This window comes from Callorhinus ursinus, unplaced genomic scaffold (assembly GCF_003265705.2).
Source record: "Callorhinus ursinus isolate GAN/ISIS: 27379988/994484 unplaced genomic scaffold, GSC_fseal_2.0 scaffold10, whole genome shotgun sequence".
In the NCBI taxonomy this organism is placed as follows: domain Eukaryota; kingdom Metazoa; phylum Chordata; class Mammalia; order Carnivora; family Otariidae; genus Callorhinus; species Callorhinus ursinus.
The window spans coordinates 77835203-77853544 of record NW_027397072.1 but is presented as its reverse complement, the minus strand read 5'-3'; the positions used below and the strand labels follow the sequence as shown (position 1 = coordinate 77853544).

Genomic DNA, 18342 nt, shown 5'->3' with positions numbered 1-18342 from the left:
GACATTTGGGAACCACGGCAAAAGGCCCCTCCCCCAGAAGATCAGCATGAACAGCCAGCAAGCCAAGACCAAGTTTACCGATCAAGGAGAACAGGAGAACTCCAGCGCTAGGGGAATGCTGCACATAGAATTCATGGCTTTTTTTACCATGATTCATTAGTTTTTCAAAGTTAATTTTTTTAACTGTTTTTTTAATTTTTCTTTTTCCCTTTTTCTTTTTTTTTAAAAGATTTTATTTATTTATTTGAGAGAGCGAGAATGACAGAGAGAGAGAGCACATGAGAGGGGGGAAGGTCAGAGGGAGAAGCAGACTCCCCGCTGAGCAGGGAGCCGGATGTGGGACTCGATCCCGGGACTCCAGGATCATGACCTGAGCCGAAGGCAGTCGCTTAACCAACTGAGCCATCCAGGCGCCCTCTTTTTCCCTTTTTCAACCAACATCTTATCAATCCCTTTTTTTAAAAAAAGTTTTTATTTTTCATTTTTAGAGTCATATTTTATCCCTTCATAGTAGTTACCCTTATTTTTGGTATATATATAAAGTTGTTCTCTCTTTAAAATTTTGAGATACAGTTTCTTCTAACAGATCAAAATATACCCTAAATCATTAGTGTATGGCTTTGTTCTAGTCTCCTGCCTGATCACATTCTCTCCCTTTTTCTTTTTTAAATCTTCTTCTTTCTTTTTTCAAACAACTTCTTATCAATTCCTTTTATAAAATCTTTTATAATTTTCATCTTTACAGTCATCTTCCATCCCTTCATTGTATCAACCCTTATTTTGTACATACATAAGTCTTTCTTCCTTTAAAATTTTAGGAGGCACTTTTTTCTAACAGACCAAAATACACGCAAAATCTAGTGTGTGGCACTGATCTATGCACTAGCCTGATCATATTTGATCATATTGGTTTTTTTGTATTGTTCTGTTTTTGTTTTTATCTTTTTCTTTTTGTTTTTTTTTCTTTCTTTTCTCTTTCTTCTTTCTTTCCCTTTCTTTTCCCCTGGTTTCAGGACTTTTCTGATTTGTATAGAGTATATTTGCAGGGGACGTTGTTAACCTGTTAGCATTTTGTTCTCTCATTCATCTATTCTCCTCTGGACAAATGACAAGACGAAAAAAATCACCTCAGCAAAAAGAACAAGAGATAGTACCGTCAGCCAGGGACCTACTCAATACGGACATTAGTACGATGTCGGACCTAGAGTTCAGAATCATGACTTTAAAGATACTAGCTGGGCTTGAAAAAAGCATGGAAGTTATTAGAGAAACCCTTTCTGGAGAAATAAAAGAACTAAAATCTAACCAAGTCGAAATCAAAAAGGCTATTAATGAGGTGCAATCAAAAATGGGGGCACTAACTGCTAGGGTAAATGAGGCAGAAGAGAGAATCAGCGATATAGAGGACCAAATGATGGAAAATAAAGAGGCTGAGAAAAAGACAGAGAAACAACTAGAGGATCACGAGGGCAGAATTCGAGAGATAAGCGATACGGTAAGATGAAACAACATTAGAATAACTGGGATCCCAGAAGAAGAAGAAAGAGAGAGAGGGGCAGAAGGTATACTGGAGCAAATTATAGTAGAGAACTTCCCTAATGTGAGGAAGGAAACTCAAAATCCAGGAGGCACAGAGAACCCCTCTCAAAATCAATAAAAATAGGTCAACACCCCGACATCTAATAGTAAAACTTACGAGTCTCAGAGACAAAGAGAAAATCCTGAAAGCAGCTAGGGAGAAGACATATGTAACCTACAATGGTAGAAATATTAGATTGGCAACAGACCTATCCACAGAGACATAGCAGGCCAGAAAGGACTGGCATGAGATCTTCAGAACACTAAACGAGAAAAATATGCAGCCAAGAATATTATATCCAGCTAGGCTCTCACTGAAAATAGAAGGAGAGATAAAAACCTTCCAGGACAAACAAAAACTAAAGGAATTTGCAAACACGAAACCAGCCCTCCAAGAAATATTGAAAGGGGTCCTCTAAGCAAAGAGAGAGCCTAAAGCAGCATAGTTCAGAAAGGAACACAGACAATATACAGTAACAGTCACCTTACAGGCAATACAATGGCACTAAATTCATACCTTTCAATAATTACCCTGAATGTAAATGGGCTAAATGCCCCAATCAAAAGACACAGGCTATCAGATTGGATTAAAAAACAAGACCCATCGATATGCTGTCTGCAAGAGACTCATTTTAGACCCAAAAACACCCCCAGATTGAAAGTGAGGGGGTGGAAAACCATTTACCATGCTAATGGACACCAAAAGAAAGCTGAGGTGGCAAACTTTCTATCAGACAAATTAGATTTTAAAACAAAGACTGTAATAAGCGATGAGGAAGGACACTATATCCTACTTAAAGGGTCTATCCAACAACAAGATTAACAATTGTAAATATCTATGCCCCTAACACGGGAGCAGCCAATTATATAAGGCAATTAATAACAAAAGCAAAGAAACACATTGACAAGAATACAATAATAGTGGGGGATTTTAACACTCCCCTCACTGAAATGGACAGATCATCTAAGCAAAAGATCAACAAGGGAATAAAGACTTTAAATGACACACTGGACCAAATGGACTTCACAGACATATTCAAAACATTCCATCCCAAAGCAATGGAATACACATTCTTCCCTAGTGCCCATGGAACGTTCTCCAGAATTGATCACATCCTAGGTCACAAATCAGGTCTCAACTGGTACCAAAAGAGGGGATTATTCCCTGCATATTTTCAGACCACAGTGCTTTGAAACTAGAACTCAATCACAAGAGGAAAGTTGGAAAGAACTCAAATACATGGAGGCTAAAGAGCATCCTACTAAAGAATGAATGGGTCAATCAGGAAATTAAAGAAGAATTAAAAAAATTCATGGAAACAAATGAAAGTGAAAACACAACTGTTCAAAATCTTTGGGATACAGCAAAGGCAGTCCTGAGAGGAAAGTATATAGCAATACAAGCCTTTCTCAAGAAACAAGAAAGGTCTCAAATACACAACCTAACCCTACACCTAAAGGAGCTGGAGAAAGAACAGCAAATAAAGCCTAAACCCAGCAGGAGAAGAGAAATAATAAAGATCAGAGCAGAAATCAATGAAATGGAAACCAAAAGAACAGTAGAACAGATCAATGAAACTAGGAGCTGTTTCTTTGAAATAATTAACAAGATTGATAAGCCCCTGGCCAAACTTATCAAAAAGAAAAGAGAAATGACCCAAATCAACAAAATCATGAATGAAAGAGGAGAGATCACAACCAACACCAAAGAAATACAAACAACTATAAGAACATATTATAAGCAACTCTATGCCAGCAAATTAGATAACCTGGAAGAAATGGGTGCATTCCTAGAGATGTATCAACTACCAAAATTGAACCAGGAAGAAATAGAAAACCTGAACAGACCTATAACCACTAAGGAAATTGAAGCAGTCATCCAAAATCTCCCAACAAACAAAAGCCCAGGGCCAGATGGCTTCCCAGGGGAATTCTATCAGACATTTAAAGAATTAATACCTATTCTCCTGAAACTGTGCCAAAAAATAGAAATGGAAGGAAAACTTCCAAACTCGTTTTATGAGGCCAGCATTACCTTGATCCCCAAATCAGACAAAGACCCCATCAAAAAGGGGAATTACAGACCAATATCCTTGATGAGCACGGATGGAAAAATTCTCACCAAAATACTAGCCAAGAGGATCCAACAGTACATTAAAAGGATTATTCACCACGATCAAGTGGGATTTATCCCTGGGCTGCAAGGCTGGTTCAACATCCACAAATCAATCAACGTGATACAATACATTAACAAAAGAAAGAACAAGAATCATATGATCCTCTCAATAGATGCAGAAAAAGCATTTGACAAAGTACAGCATCCTTTCTTGATCAAAACTCTTCAGAGTATAGGGATAGAGGGTACATACCTCAATATCATAAAAGCCATTTATGAAAAACCTACAGCGAATATCATTCTCAATGGAGAAAAGCTGAGAGCTTTTCCCCTAAGGTCAGGAACGCAGCAGGGATGTCCACTCTCACCACTGCTATTTAACATAGTATTAGAAGACCTAGCCACAGCAATCAGACAACAAAAAGAAATCAAAGGCGTCCAAATCGGCAAAGAGGAAGTCAAACTCTCACTCTTTGCAGATGATAGGATACTTTATGTGGAAAACCCAAAAGACTCCACCCCAAAACTGCTAGAACTCTTACAAGAATTCAGTAAAGTGGCAGGATATAAAATCAATGCACAGAAATCCGTGGCATTCCTATACACCAACAACAAGACAGAAGAGAGACAAATCAAGGAGTCGATCCCATTTATAATTGCACCCAAAACCATAAGATACCTAGGAATAAATCTAACCAAAGAGGTAAAGGATCTGTACTCAGAAAACTATAAAATACTCATGAAAGAAATTGAAGAAGACACAAAGAAATGGAAAAACGTTCCATGCTTATGGATTGGAAGAACAAACATTGTGAAGATGTCAATGCTACCTAGAGCAATCTACACATTCAATGCAATCCCCATCAAAATACCATCCACCTTTTTCAAAGAAATGGAACAAATAATCCTAAAACTTGTATGGAACCAGAAGAGACCCTGAACAGCCAGAGGAATACTGAGAAAGAAAAGCAAAGCTGATGGCATCACAATTCCAGACTTCCAGCTCTATTACAAAGCTGTCATCCTCAAGACAGTATAGTACTGGCACAAAAAAAAAAACAGACACATAGATCAATGGAACAGAATCGAGAGCCCAGAAATGGACCCTCAACTCTATGGTCAACTAATCTTTGACAAAGCAGGAAAGAATGTCCAATGGAAAAAAGACAGTCTCTTCAACAAATGGTGTGGGGAAAATTGGACAGCCACATGCAGAAGAATGAAACTGGACCGTTTCCTTACACCACACACAAAAATAGACTCCAAATGGTTGAAATACCTCAACGTGAGACAGGAGTCCATCAAAATCCTAAAGGAGAACACAGGCAGCAACCTCTTCGACCTCAGCCACAGCAACTTCTTCCTAGAAACATCGCCAAAGGCAAGGGAAGCAAGGGCAAAAATGAACTATTGGGATTTCATCAAGATTAAAAGCTTTTGCACAGCAAAAGAAACAGTCCACAAAACCAAAAGACAACCTACAGAATGGGAGAAGATATTTGCAAATCACATATCAGATAAAGGGCTAGTATCCAAAATCTATAAAGAACTTATCAAACTCAACACTCAAAGAACAAATAATCCAATCATGAAATGGGCAGAAGACATGAACAGACATTTTTCCAAAGAAGACATCCAAATGGCCAACAGACACATGAAAAAGTGCTCAACATCGCTCGGCATCAGGGAAATCCAAATCAAAACCTCAATGAGATACCACCTCACACCAGTCAGAATGGCTAAAATTAACAAGTCAGGAAACAACAGATGTTGGTGGGGATGCAGAGAAAGGAGAACCCTCCTACATTGTTGGTGGGAATGCAAGCTGGTGCAACCACTCTGGAAAACAGTATGGAGGTTCCTCAAACAGTTGAAAATAGAGCTACCGTACGACCTAGGAATTGCACTACTGGGTATTTACCCCAAAGATACAAATGTAGGGATCCGAAGGGGTACGTACACCCCAATGTTTATAGCAGCAATGTCCACAATATCCAAACTGTGGAACGAGCCAAGATGTCCATCGACAGATGAATGGATAAAGAAGAGGTGGTATATATACACAATGGAATATTATGCAGCCATCAAACGGAATGCAATCTTGCCATTTGCAACGACGTGGATGGAACTGGAGGGTGTTATGCTGAGTGAAATAAGTCAATCAGAGAAAGACATGTATCATATGACCTCACTGATATGAGGAATTCTTAATTTCAGGAAACAAACTGAGGGTTGCTGGAGCGGTGGGGGTGGGAGGGATGTAGTGGCTAGGTGATAGACATTGGGGAGGGTATGTGCTATGGTGAGCACTGTGAATTGTACAAGACTGATGAATCACAGATCTGTACTTCTGAAACAAATAATGCAACATATGTTAAGAAAAAAGAAAAAGAAGAAGATAGCAGGAGGGGAAGAATGAAGGGGAGTAAGTCAGAGGGGGAGACGAACCATGAGAGACGATGGACTCTGAAAAACAAACTGAGGGTTCTAGAGGGGAGGGGGTGAGGGGATGGGTTAGCCTGGTGATGGGTATTAAAGAGGGCACGTTCTGTGTGGAGCACTGGGTGTTATGCACAAACAATGAATCATGGAACACTACATCAAGAACTAATGATGCAATGTATGGTGATTAACATAACAATAAAAAAATTTTTAAAAAAGCACTAACAATTGCTTAGAAAAACAAAATACAAAACATGTGCAAGACTTGTATATTGAAAACTACAACAGCTAATGAAATAAATCAAAGATGTAAATAGATGGAAAGGAATTCCATATTTATGGACTGGAAAACTCAACATAGTAAAGATGTCAATTCTATTTAAATTGACACACAGGTTTAATGCAATTTCAGTCAAAATCCCAGCAATATTTTTGTAGACACAGACATGGTTATACTAAAATTTATATGAAAAGGCAAAGAAACTACACCTAAAACAATTTTGAAAAAGATTAAACTGGAGGAATCAGTCTGCCCATTTCAAGACATTACACAGTTATAGTAATCTAGACTGTATGGTATTGGTAGAGAGACAGACACACCAACAAATAAAACAAAATAGAGAACCCAGAAATTGCCCCATACAAGTACAACCACCTAATTTTTAACAAAAATGCAAAAGCAATTCAAAACAGAAAGGACAGTCTTTGATTTTGTTATTTCATTTTTTTATTTTTATACAGCTGACATACAATGCTACATTGGTTTCAGGTGTACAACCCAGTGATTCAACTTCTCAAAACAATATATGCTCCCCGTAAAGTGTAGCTACACTATGTCACTATACTTGGCTATATTCCCTTTGCTGTGCCTTTTATTCCTGTGATTTATTCATTCCATAACTGGAATCCTATGTCCTCCACTCCACCCCAACTCTGGCAACCAATATAGGTCCTCTGCATAGGTCTGACTCTGCTTTTTGTTTGTTTTCTTCATTTGCTTTGTTTTTTAGATTCCACATGAATAAAATCATGTAGTATTTATCCTTCTCAGTCTGATTTATTTTACTTATCATAATACCCTCTAGGTCTATCCTTATTGTTGCAAATGATAAGATCTCACTTTTTAGGGAGCCATAATAGTCCATTGTATATATACACCACATCTTCCTTATCCATTAGTCTATCGATGGACACTTAGGTTGCTTCCATATCTTGGCTATTGTAAATAATGCTGTAATAAACACAGGGGTGCAAATCTTTTCAAATTAGCATTTTCCTTTTCTTTGAGTAAATACAGAGTAGTAGAATTACTGGGTCATATGGTAGTTCTATTTTTAATTTTTTTGAGGAACCTCCACACTGTTTTCCACAGTGGCTGCACCAGTTTACATTCCCACCACCAGTGTACAGGGATTCCTTTTTCTGTACATCTTCACCAACATTTGTTATTTCTTCCATTTTTGATTTTAGCCATACTGACAGGTGTGAAGTGATATCTCATTTGGTTTTGATTGGCATTTCCCTGATGATGAGTGATGTTGAGCAACTTTTCATGAGTCTATTGCCCATCTGGATGTCTTCTTTGGAAAAATGTCTATTCAGGTCTTCTGCCCATTTTTAAATCAGGTTGTTTGTGTTTTTTTGGTGTTGAGTTGTGTAGGCCCTTTTTATACTTTGGATATTAGCCCCTTATTGGATATATTATTTGCAAATACCTTCTACCATTCAGTAGGTGTCTCTTTGTTGATGATTTCCTTCACTGTACAAAAGCTTTTGATTTTGATTTTAAATAAAGGTGCTGAGTAACTGGATATCCAGAATCCAAAAATGAAACTTATACAGAAAGTAACTCAAATTGATCATGGGCTAAATATAAGATGTAAAACTATAAAACTTTTAGTAAAAATATAGGAGAAAGTCTTTGAGAATTGGCAAGATCCATATAAGAAAAAAGTTGATAAATCAATAAAGTCATCAAAATTTAAAACTTTTGCTCTGAGAAACTCTCTTCAGAGGATGAAAAGGTGAGCTACAGACTAAGAAAATATCTCTGAAAGCCACATACGTGACAAAGGACTCATATTTAGAATATATAATGAGCTCTCAAAACTCAACATTGAAAAATTTCATTAGAAAATGATCAAAAGACATGAAGAAACATTCATTTTGCCAAAGATAATATACAGCAAATAAGCACATGAAAAGATGTTCAACAAAACTAGATATTAGGGAAATACAGACTAAAACCACAGCAAAATATCACTACACAACTATTAGAACAGCTAAAACTTTTAAATGGTGACAATACCAAATGCTGAACTGTCTTTCTCATATATTACTGAAGTGAATAATACAGCTACCCTGGAAAAGTTTAGCAGTTTCTTAACAAGACAAAATAAAACTAAACAAAACAAAAAATAAACACACACTTACCACATAGCAATTACATTCCTGGGCATTTATCCCAGAGAAAGGAAAACTTAATGGTCACACAAAAACCTGTAAGCAACTGCTCATAGCAGACTTATTTGTAATGCCCCCAAACTGGAAACTTACCCACATGTCTTTAATGGTGACTGGCTAAACAAACAGTGGTACATTCATATTCTGGAATACCACAGCAATAAAAAGAAACAAACCATTGCTATATGCAACAACTTGGATGAACCTCAAAGAAATAATACCAAATGAAAAAATGTCAATCTCAAAAGGTCACATACTACATGATTCCATTTATATAAACATTCTCTACATGAGAAAATTAGAGATAGAAAACAGACTGGTGATTGCCAGGAGTTAAAGATATTGGGGGGTAGGGTATCTGTACGACTATAATGGGGTAGCACAAGGGAGATCTTTGTGGTGATAAACAGTTATGTATCTTGATTGTGGTGATGGTTACACAAATCTACACAAGTGGTAAAATTACACAGAATTATTCACATACAGTGCATCAACATCAAATTTCTGGATTTGATATTATACTCTAACTTTATAAGATGTAACCATTACGAGAAACTCAGGGAAGGGTACTTGGGATCCGTCTATATTATCTTTGCAACTTCCTGTAAAGCTATCATTATTTCAGGATAAAAAGTTCAACCAATGGGGCATCTGGGTGGCTCAGCTGGTTAAGTGTCTGACTCTTGATTTTGGCTCAGGTCATGATCTCAAGGTTGTGGGATCAAGCCCCGCATCGGGCTCTGCGCTGGGTGTAGACTGCTTGGGATTCTCTCTCTCCCTCTCCCTTTGCCCCTCCCCCAGCATGGCACAAGTACATGCACAAGCATGTACATGCACACTCACGTGCGCTCTCTCTCTCCAAAAAAAAAGTATCAACCAATCAACCAAAAAAAAAAAGGTAAAATAAAAACAAAATCAGATAAACAAAAACTAAGAAAATCCATCCACTCACAGGACCTGCACTACAAGAAATGCTTAAAAGAAATTCCTTAGAAACAAACACCAGATGGAACTGTAAGTCTTACAGGAAGAATATTATAAATAGTAAATATGTGGATTGTAAAATGCTATTTTTTCCCACTCAGTTTCTTTATAAGACAAATGACTTTTTAAAGCAGTAATTATAACATTGGCTTGTAAGATTTATGATGTATATAAAATAAAATACATTAAAACAATAATACCAAGGACAGGAGTGGGGCTAAGTGGAGTTATACTGCTGCAAGATTCTTACATCTTACATGACGTAGTACAAAGCTAATTTTTAGCAGACTGTGACAAGGATATAATCACTACAGCAAGCAGTGAAAACACAATGCAAAAAGGCATACCTAAAAAGCCTACTGAAATTTAAATGGGATGAAATATTAAAAAATACTCAATTTACCCAAAAGAAGGCAGGAAATGAGAAACAGAGGAAAGAGAAAGATAAGACAAATAGTAAAATGGCATACCTAAATCTAACTGCATCAATTATTACATTAAATGTAGAGAACCAAACACTACAATTAAAAGACAGAGATTATGAGAATGGCTTAAAGAGGCACTCCTTAAAGACAGAGACTACAGATAGTTTGAAAGTAAAAGACTGAAAACATATGCCACGTGCAAATGAAGCATAAGAAAGCTGTAGTGGTTGTATCAATATCAAAGTAAACGTCAGAACGAAGACTACATCTGAGATAGAGATGGACATTTAATTCATCAGAAAGCTACGACAATCCTAAATGTGTATGTATTTAGAGTTTCAAACTACATGAATAAAACTGATAGAACTATAGGGAGAAATGGACAAAGCCACTAGGCAAAAAAATCTCTAAAGACACTGCACATCTCTATAATAGAATAAAACCAACCATCATGAACTAATGAACATCTATAAATACTATCTAACAACTGCAGAATACACATTCTTTTCAAGTGTGCATGAAATGTGCACCAAGATACATGCTGGGACATAACACAAATATCAGCACATTTCAAAAGATGAAAGTGTTACAGGCTATGTTTTCTGACATAAATAGCAGTAAATTAGTTAACAAGGATTCTTTTAAAATCCTAAAATATTTACAAGTTAAACATTTCTCTTAAAAATGAATCAAAGAAAAAAGTCACAAGAGAAAAGAATATTCTGAACTCAACGACAATGAAAATATTACCTCTCAAGATTTGGATTCAGCTAAAGCAATGCTTACAGGAATTTTAAATGACTATATGAGAAGAGAAGAAAGGCTTAAAATCAATTATCTAAGTTTCCACCTTAAGCTAGAAAAAGAAATGCAAATTAAACTCAAAGCAAGTCGAAGAAAATAAATAATAAAGTTTGAAGCAGAGATCAATGAAATAGAAAACAAAGAACAGGAAAAAAACAAACAAACCAAAATTTGATTCTCTGAAGAGTTATGATATACCCTGAACAAGACTTATCAGGAAAGAAGAAAAAAAAAACACAAATTATATCTGAAATGAAAGAGGAAACATCTTTAGATTCTACAGGCATTAAAAAATGTTAAGGGAATATTATGAAACATGTTTTGTCGATACATTAGAAAACATTGATGAAATGGACAAATTCCTTGAAAAACATAACTTTCCAAAATTGGCATGATGAAACAAAATCTTTATGCCTATTACAGAACAGGATTTCTTATCAAACTTTTCCTACAAATAAAACTCCAGGCTCAGATAAATTTCACTAGTGAATTCCATCAAACATTTAAAGAAGAAATAGTACCACCCATATAAAAGCACCATCAGAACATATAAGAGTAAAATAGAGCTACCCTATGACCCAGCAATTGCACTACTGGGTATTTACCCCAAAGATACAGATGTAGTGAACAGACAGGGCACACGCACCCCAATGTTCATAGCAGCAACATCCACAATAGCCAAACTGTGAAAGGAGCCAAGATGCTCTTCAACAGATGAATGGATAAAGATGTGGTTCATATATACAATGGAATATTACTCAGCCATCAGAAAGGATGAATACCTTCCATTTGCGTCGACATGGACGGAACTGGAGGGGATTATGCTAAGTGAAATAAGTCAAGCAGAGAAAGACAATTATCATATGGTTTCACTCGTATGTGGAACATAAGAAATAGCACAGAGGACATTAGTGGAAGGAAGGGAAAACTGAAGTGGGGGAAATCAGAGAGGGAGATGAACCATGAGAGACTATGGACTCCAGGAAACAATCTGAGGGTTTCAGAGGGGAGGGGGTGGGGGGATGGGTAGCCCAGTGATGGGTATTAAGGAGGGCACATGTTGTAATGAGCACTGGGTGTTACATGCAAACAATGAATCACTGAACACTACATTAAGAAAAAAAAAAAAGAACACACAGGAGGAGGGAATACTTTCAAATCATTTTATGAGCCCAACATAATCCTGATGCCAAAATCTTACAAGGGCATTAAAAGAAAATAAAATCATAAAGCAGTATCTTCCATGACCTTAGATTGAAAAATCCTTGACAAAATATAAAGAACTGCTATTTTTGCTAATATTAATGACTAAATTATAGTTACTTGAAATACAAGATAAAACTGCTTTGTTTCCTTATATAGGAATCCCATACACCCTGCATTTAGAAGATACAGGGCTGTATCACCCTTTGTGGAAGGATAAATGGGAACGAATAAACAGCCTGAGCTATGAAAAGCAAGGCCTTGTCATTAGAATGGGCCTCCACATCAGTCCATAACAACCACATCCCCTAGACCTTCCTTATCACCAGTACGGAACAAAGCTGCCAAAGGACTGGTGAAAAATCTCAAAAACACAGTATTATTGACCACTCAATAAATATGTGTTTAATTCATTAATTAATTGGCTAATCCAGAATTACTGAGCAAAATCCAAGTAATGGCAATTGCCCTGATTGAAGGAGTGTCCTCAAGTGGGGTGTTACTGACATGTTGGACAGGGCACTCCTGCTAGGTGGGCTATCTCACACTCCTTAAGACTCCCCAGGCCCTATATTTCAGGAACAACTCAAACCAGCATGTCATCAGAAAATAAATAAAAACAAAAACAAAACACACCCTCACCCATCTCCATACTCCCTGTTGGAGGGCAGTACTACTGGGAGTTCAGGACCAAATTTCTAAACTGTGTGTTTAGAAAAACTAGCCCATCACATAAGAGAGGCCACAATAGGAAAACGGCACATTCTCCCTGAAACCACACACAGCTATTGTCTTAATCAACAGCCTCCTAAAGGGGTTTGCGCATCCCAAGGGATGAAGAAGACATCTGCTGGAATATGTACAACTTCTATTTATTTTTTTATTTCATCTTTAAAAGGACTAAGAATGAAATTAAGCAATATTTAATCAATGAAAATAAGCAATGTTTAATAAGTGGACTGACAGTCATATATCTATGTAACAAACATATATTGGGTGGTCCATGCTCATTTTTTATGGATAAGGATGTGAAATCAAAACAAGTTCAGAGGCCTGTGGTTTTGGGGGGCCCTTCAGAAGTGATGCAGCCCCCTCAAAGGCTGAAGGATGGCATGATGGTTAGGTTTCCCAACCAGCGTTGCTTTGTGAGTACTATACCTTCACAATGAGGGAATCCAATCTGTGACAGAATCTGCTTCAAGGTCAATTTGTTGCTCTTAAGCCCATGCAGTTGAAGCCATTCCTCAGATGAGATGAGACTCTGCCTGGCCAAGTCTGTTTTGGTGTTGCTTTGTCCCTCTGGCCCCTGCAGCTGCTGCTCAGAGATGGTGGAAGATGAGGCTGATAACTCCATCTCTGAATTAGGATCTAAGTCACAGAGACCTCCCATAAGGGCAATTGTCAAAATCAGACTTCCTGAAGACTTGGAAACAATCTAACATCAACAGAGGATGGGTTTAATATTAATTACAGCACAGTCATTAAGTGGAACTCAATCTACCGTTAAAAATGTTTAATATAGATGCATATTTGCTGACAAAGAAGATATCCACATATATTGCTAAAATGTAACCATAAAGTTCAATATCCATCCATACATCCCCATATGTACACAGAGAAAAACATCTAGAAAGGTAACTGCCAACAGTTTATAGTAGTTTTATCTGTGTGGTGGGAATATATGTAGTTTTTGCCTTTTCTATATTATTTAAAAGTTCACATTATTTAAACATTTCTGAAAGAGGATTTACTTTTATAATCAGAAAAAAATGCAAAGCTCTTCCATTTTAGAAAATACACATTCACTCCTGAACCTTCATTACACATCAGTATTCCAATTATAATTGCACCTGACCTTTTACTTCCAAAGAGGATACAGAGGGCAAAACCCTGAGAGGAAACACACCTGTTCTACAGGTAGAGTGTCTAAGGGGGAGCTAGCAACAGGGTGGGAACCAGATCACAGCTCAGCCCAGCAAGAATGCGTGGATTCACTTCCCAAATGTTTTATTTTAAAGTTGGACTTAAACATTCTGAATCATGTAGCCAGCTGTTCTGGGACCAACTAGACTCCAGGCAATATGCTACATATTAAACTTATCTAGACCTGCCTAAATATAGCTCGTGTACACAAGAGGGAAGGAGTGGCCCAGACTGTGATGCAATCTTAACCCACTCACCACAACTTTAGGCAGGGAGAAAAAGAAAGATCTGCTTACCTCTGTACCCAGAGTGTGAAACACATATGTTTGTTCCCTGAACTGTAAAACTTTTCAACAACAGAAATATTCCCTTTTCCCATTTCTAAAACTCCAACCACATTCCCTGCAAGTCTCTGTTATGATATGAAAATCAGTCAAATACAGAAATCAGTTGGACATAAGCTAGGGAGTTCTCATAAAACAATATTAGAAATATTATTATTAGCAATGAATGAGTTATGCATGGATAAGCACTTGATAGACTGGAAAGAGCTATGTCCAAATAAATTATTTAAGAGTCATTATCCTTTAGTAATTGTACCTTGTCTATATGCCCACTTTTACTCCAAGTACCTTTTTACCCCCAAGTTCCCAGTCATACGAGCTATTCAGTTTGGGCTTCTCCTACTTTAGACTCACAGAACATGAAAACAAGAACAGACTTCAACTTTCTTTTTGAGATCTGTCCAACAAAGACTGCCAGCTGAAGGACTTTTAAATTTGGCTAACGGTTCCCATAGAAACAAGGAAAGGAAGCTCAGAATAAAGATTTTTGATTATTTCATCATTTCCAGTTCATCTTTCTTCTCCCTGACACACACTCACCCACCTCCTATGTTCTTCTTACTAGAGGGAGCTATATGTCATAGGTTAAAAAGGTAGCACAGCTATGTAAATTGTCCTTATAAGGCTCCTAGACTGGATTTTGGAAACAAAGGTTTCAGAAGAGTTGTACATTTTAAGGCCAAAGGGACACATTCTTGCTTCCAAACAAAAGGCAACTGAATCCTCCAGCTAAAGTGCATGCCCCAGTGTCTCCTGCACTTACATGGCTTAAAAATTTTTAAATAAATATTTTTAAAAAGGTCTGGCTGGCTCTACTGAATTTGAGAACCTGTATGAGTCATTCTTTTTTTTTTTTTAAGATTTTATTTATTTATCCGACAGAGAGAGACACAGTGAGAGAGGGAACACAAGCAGAGGCGAGTGGGAGAGGGAGAAGCAGACTCCCTGCCGAGCATGGAGCCCGATGCGGGGCTCGATCCCAGGATCCCGGGATCATGACCTGAGCCGAAGGCAGACGCTTAAGGACTGAGCCACCCAGGCGCCCCTGTATAAGTCATTCTGATTCAGATCTTGACTCTTAAGATTTTTTAGCCTGAGAAGACCCATATTATCAGAAATGAAAGCATCTGGACAACGGAAATAACCCAAGAAAACAGGGAAGAAAAGAAAGGGCATCTCCCAACAGAAGGGATCATTCTACTCAGACTGGATAAGAGATACTGTCAGAGCAAGGAAGCCTGCCAGAGCAATGATGCCAAATGACCTGACAAAGCAACCCCTCCACACATTGCCCACCTGCTTTCCTAGCTCCAAGCTGGTCTCAGGTGGTTCTCTTATGTGAAATCTTAACCTTCAAGGCCCATTTCAAGCTCTACCTCCTCCATTAAGCCTCTCCAGATCCCCTCACCAACCTTCTGCAGCATCTCCCCAGCAAAGCTCCAACTTTCGCTTTTGACACTTCACCAACATAACCTTGGGCACTTCAGATTCATCCTCTCTAGACTAAAAGAAGGTTCAGTGACTACAGGGGCAAACTATATGGATGTCCTCAGCACAGTGCCTTAAATACAGCAGGCACTTTGAAAGAGTGCTGAGTTGAGTTAAACTGATCACTCAGAATTACTGAGAATACTGATTTTCAAACAAGGCAGCGATTTTTTAGTCCAAACAAGGTTCATATCAGGAAATAGCTGTCATACTATAGAGACATACTATTTTCCAGATATTACTTTGTTGTTACTATTATTACTGTGATTTTTCAGGATTTCTTCATCTGAGGTTATTACAAATTGGGGAACCGAGGAATCCAGAAGCAAGAAACAAAAAAATCCGGTAGAACACTGCCCTGTTTTAAAAGCTATTCCAAGAGCAAAATTTGGGGAAATAGGAAGGGATTTCCAAAAGAGAATGAAAAGGCATAAACAGGGAAAAAAAAGTGAAAGTCTGAGCTGAAGATAGGAGCAGGCAGGCAGAGCTTGGGGAAAAAAATAGAAAGGTTAAGTGGGCACAAGTAAAGGCCCCAACTAAGGGAACCAGAGGCCCCAAGGGCAGTCAGCCTGTGCTGCTAAAGTCTGCCCACAGGGGGCAGCCAAGAGATGCCCCAGGTCATCCTGAGGTGAGCACTTTGAGGAAGTTCGCATGGCTTAATAGAGTAGGTCCTATATGGTCAGAGATTGAGGCACAACGCACAGATTCAAGTCCATTAATTCAGCTTAAACATTGGGTATACTTCTGTTTTATTATCAACTCCCACAATTTCCTATATCCTTGTTAGTCCTTGCTGAAAATGAAGTCTAGATTAGGTGGATATATTTTGTGATTTATGTGAGTTTTGAATTACAATTTTTCCAGGAAGAAAGGAAGCTGGGATGAAGCCCCATGGGTATCCTGCTGAAACTCTCCCCCGGAAACCCTTAATCTACTCCTCGCTCCATGCTCCTGCCCTGAGGAGCAAGTCTAGCCTGTGATCATCTGCTCAAATAATGTGGGCAGAGGCAAGGAGACTGAAATGGACTGGCCCACAGTTGAGAAAATGGGGTCAAGAAAAGAAAATCTAAGGATAATAGGACTGCTCTAGGAAGGTCATTCTGAGAAGAAAGAAACCAAGAGCTCCCAGGAAGATAAAAGTGGAAACTAAAACTAAGTTGTATGCCCATATAAAAAGAGGAAAAGAAAATGGGGCTTGTCTTAGTGACGTGATTGTGGAAAACCACGTACTTGTAGAATGGAAGAGAGCCAGAGGTTATTCCAGACCAGAAAGTTGTAGAAAGCTGTAATCCACGCAGATCCCTTTCTTTTAGACTATTCATGTTATTACTATTTCTTAAAAATAAATTTCTCCTGGTTCCTGTATTAACTCCAAAGCCCATGTGCACTTCACCTTATTACTGTTGGCCTATGGTAAGACAGAAACCAAGAAAGCTGGTTCTCCCCCAGAGCAGCTGAGCTTTGCTGTGAGTGGGGTAAAGTGGGAAGAGCTTTGCAACAGGAGGGGTCGGGTACCTGTGTCTCAGCCTGACCCAAAGAGTGGTTCAGTGAACCTCGGAAAGTGGCTGAACTTTTGTGGAGGGCAGTGCAAGTCGGAAACTGCCTAATTCCAAGCTTTCCCTCCACAGGTTGCTGGAAACCTCGGCGCCTCGAAGATTCTGGCGTGGAAGGGATCGCACCCCACTTACTAGGCAATCTGTCGGATGAAAGACAAGAAGTTTCCTGTTTAGCAGCCGCCCTCCCATCCTCTGGGGGCCCTGTGACCCCAAAGGGCCGGTGAGGCGCGCATCCCGCTGGTTGATAAAGCAGCAACTCCAGCAGACGAAGGGTCGCCGCTTGGCTCGAAGAATTATTCCAGACGTTCGATTTCTCTGTGACCCCAGCGCGCACCGCATGGCGTGTTGACCACGGCGTCGCCTCGGTTGCTCGGACGCGGCCAATCACGGCGCGGCTCCCTGAGCCGACCCCGCCCCTAGAGCGCGCGTCCAGGGGAGGGGGGGCCAGCGGGGCGTAGGGGCGGGGCTCCGAAGCGAGTTCAGGGGCGTGGCGGCGACAGCGGGTGTCCGGGATCCCCAAGGCACTTTGGGACCCAAAGCAAGAGCCCCACGCTAGGGGACAGGGCGGATGGCATTGTCCCCTGCGCTTACTGTTGCCGAGAAAATTAACGGCGGTGAATATCTATTAATTAAGTTCACAAGCAGATAAACACGCAGAAGAGCCCGGGTCAGGGGCGAGAGCGCGAGCAAATCGTGGAGAAAGGCGCCCAAGGCGGGAGGGAGGCCAGTGCACCACAGGAAACATTACAGTTAACTTCTGTACCTACTTTAAAGCGTGCAGAGCACTTACATCTGCGTAATTTTGTTTAATTTTCACCCAAACGGTGTGAAGAGCTATTCTTCATTTTACAGTTGAGGGAAAAAAACTTAAAGGGGTGGGGCAGTTAGTTACGAATCGCTCAGCGGTGGAGCGAGTGTGAGTGAAGCTCAGACAGGTGAGACTGAGCTGCAGTTTTGGAGGAGGGGCTGCCAGTTACCAAAAATACCCTTATCTATTGGATAGGAGTATTCTTATA

The 18342-nt window shown here is 39.0% G+C and overlaps 1 protein-coding gene across 9 annotated transcripts in view; it reads right to left on the bottom strand.

Moving 5' to 3' along the window:
- The window catches only part of VWA3B (von Willebrand factor A domain containing 3B), a 246473-nt gene extending 228854 nt beyond the window's left edge, over positions 1–17619 (bottom strand). For 6 of the 9 annotated variants that reach the window (XR_012379855.1, XR_012379857.1, XR_012379860.1 and 3 more), the window contains exons 1-2: positions 17459–17619; positions 13174–13450 (exon numbers count right to left, since the gene is read on the bottom strand). Coding sequence is in view for 3 of the 9 variants with exons in the window: in XM_073897813.1 (XP_073753914.1) it covers positions 13174–13450; positions 17459–17515 (334 nt within the window). In the remaining 6 variants the exon portion in view is untranslated. The remainder of the gene's footprint in view (positions 1–13173; positions 13451–17458) is intronic. The other 3 variants (XR_012379858.1, XR_012379859.1, XR_012379856.1) reach the window with 2 other exon arrangements.
- Positions 17620–18342: the final 723 nt, after the last annotated feature.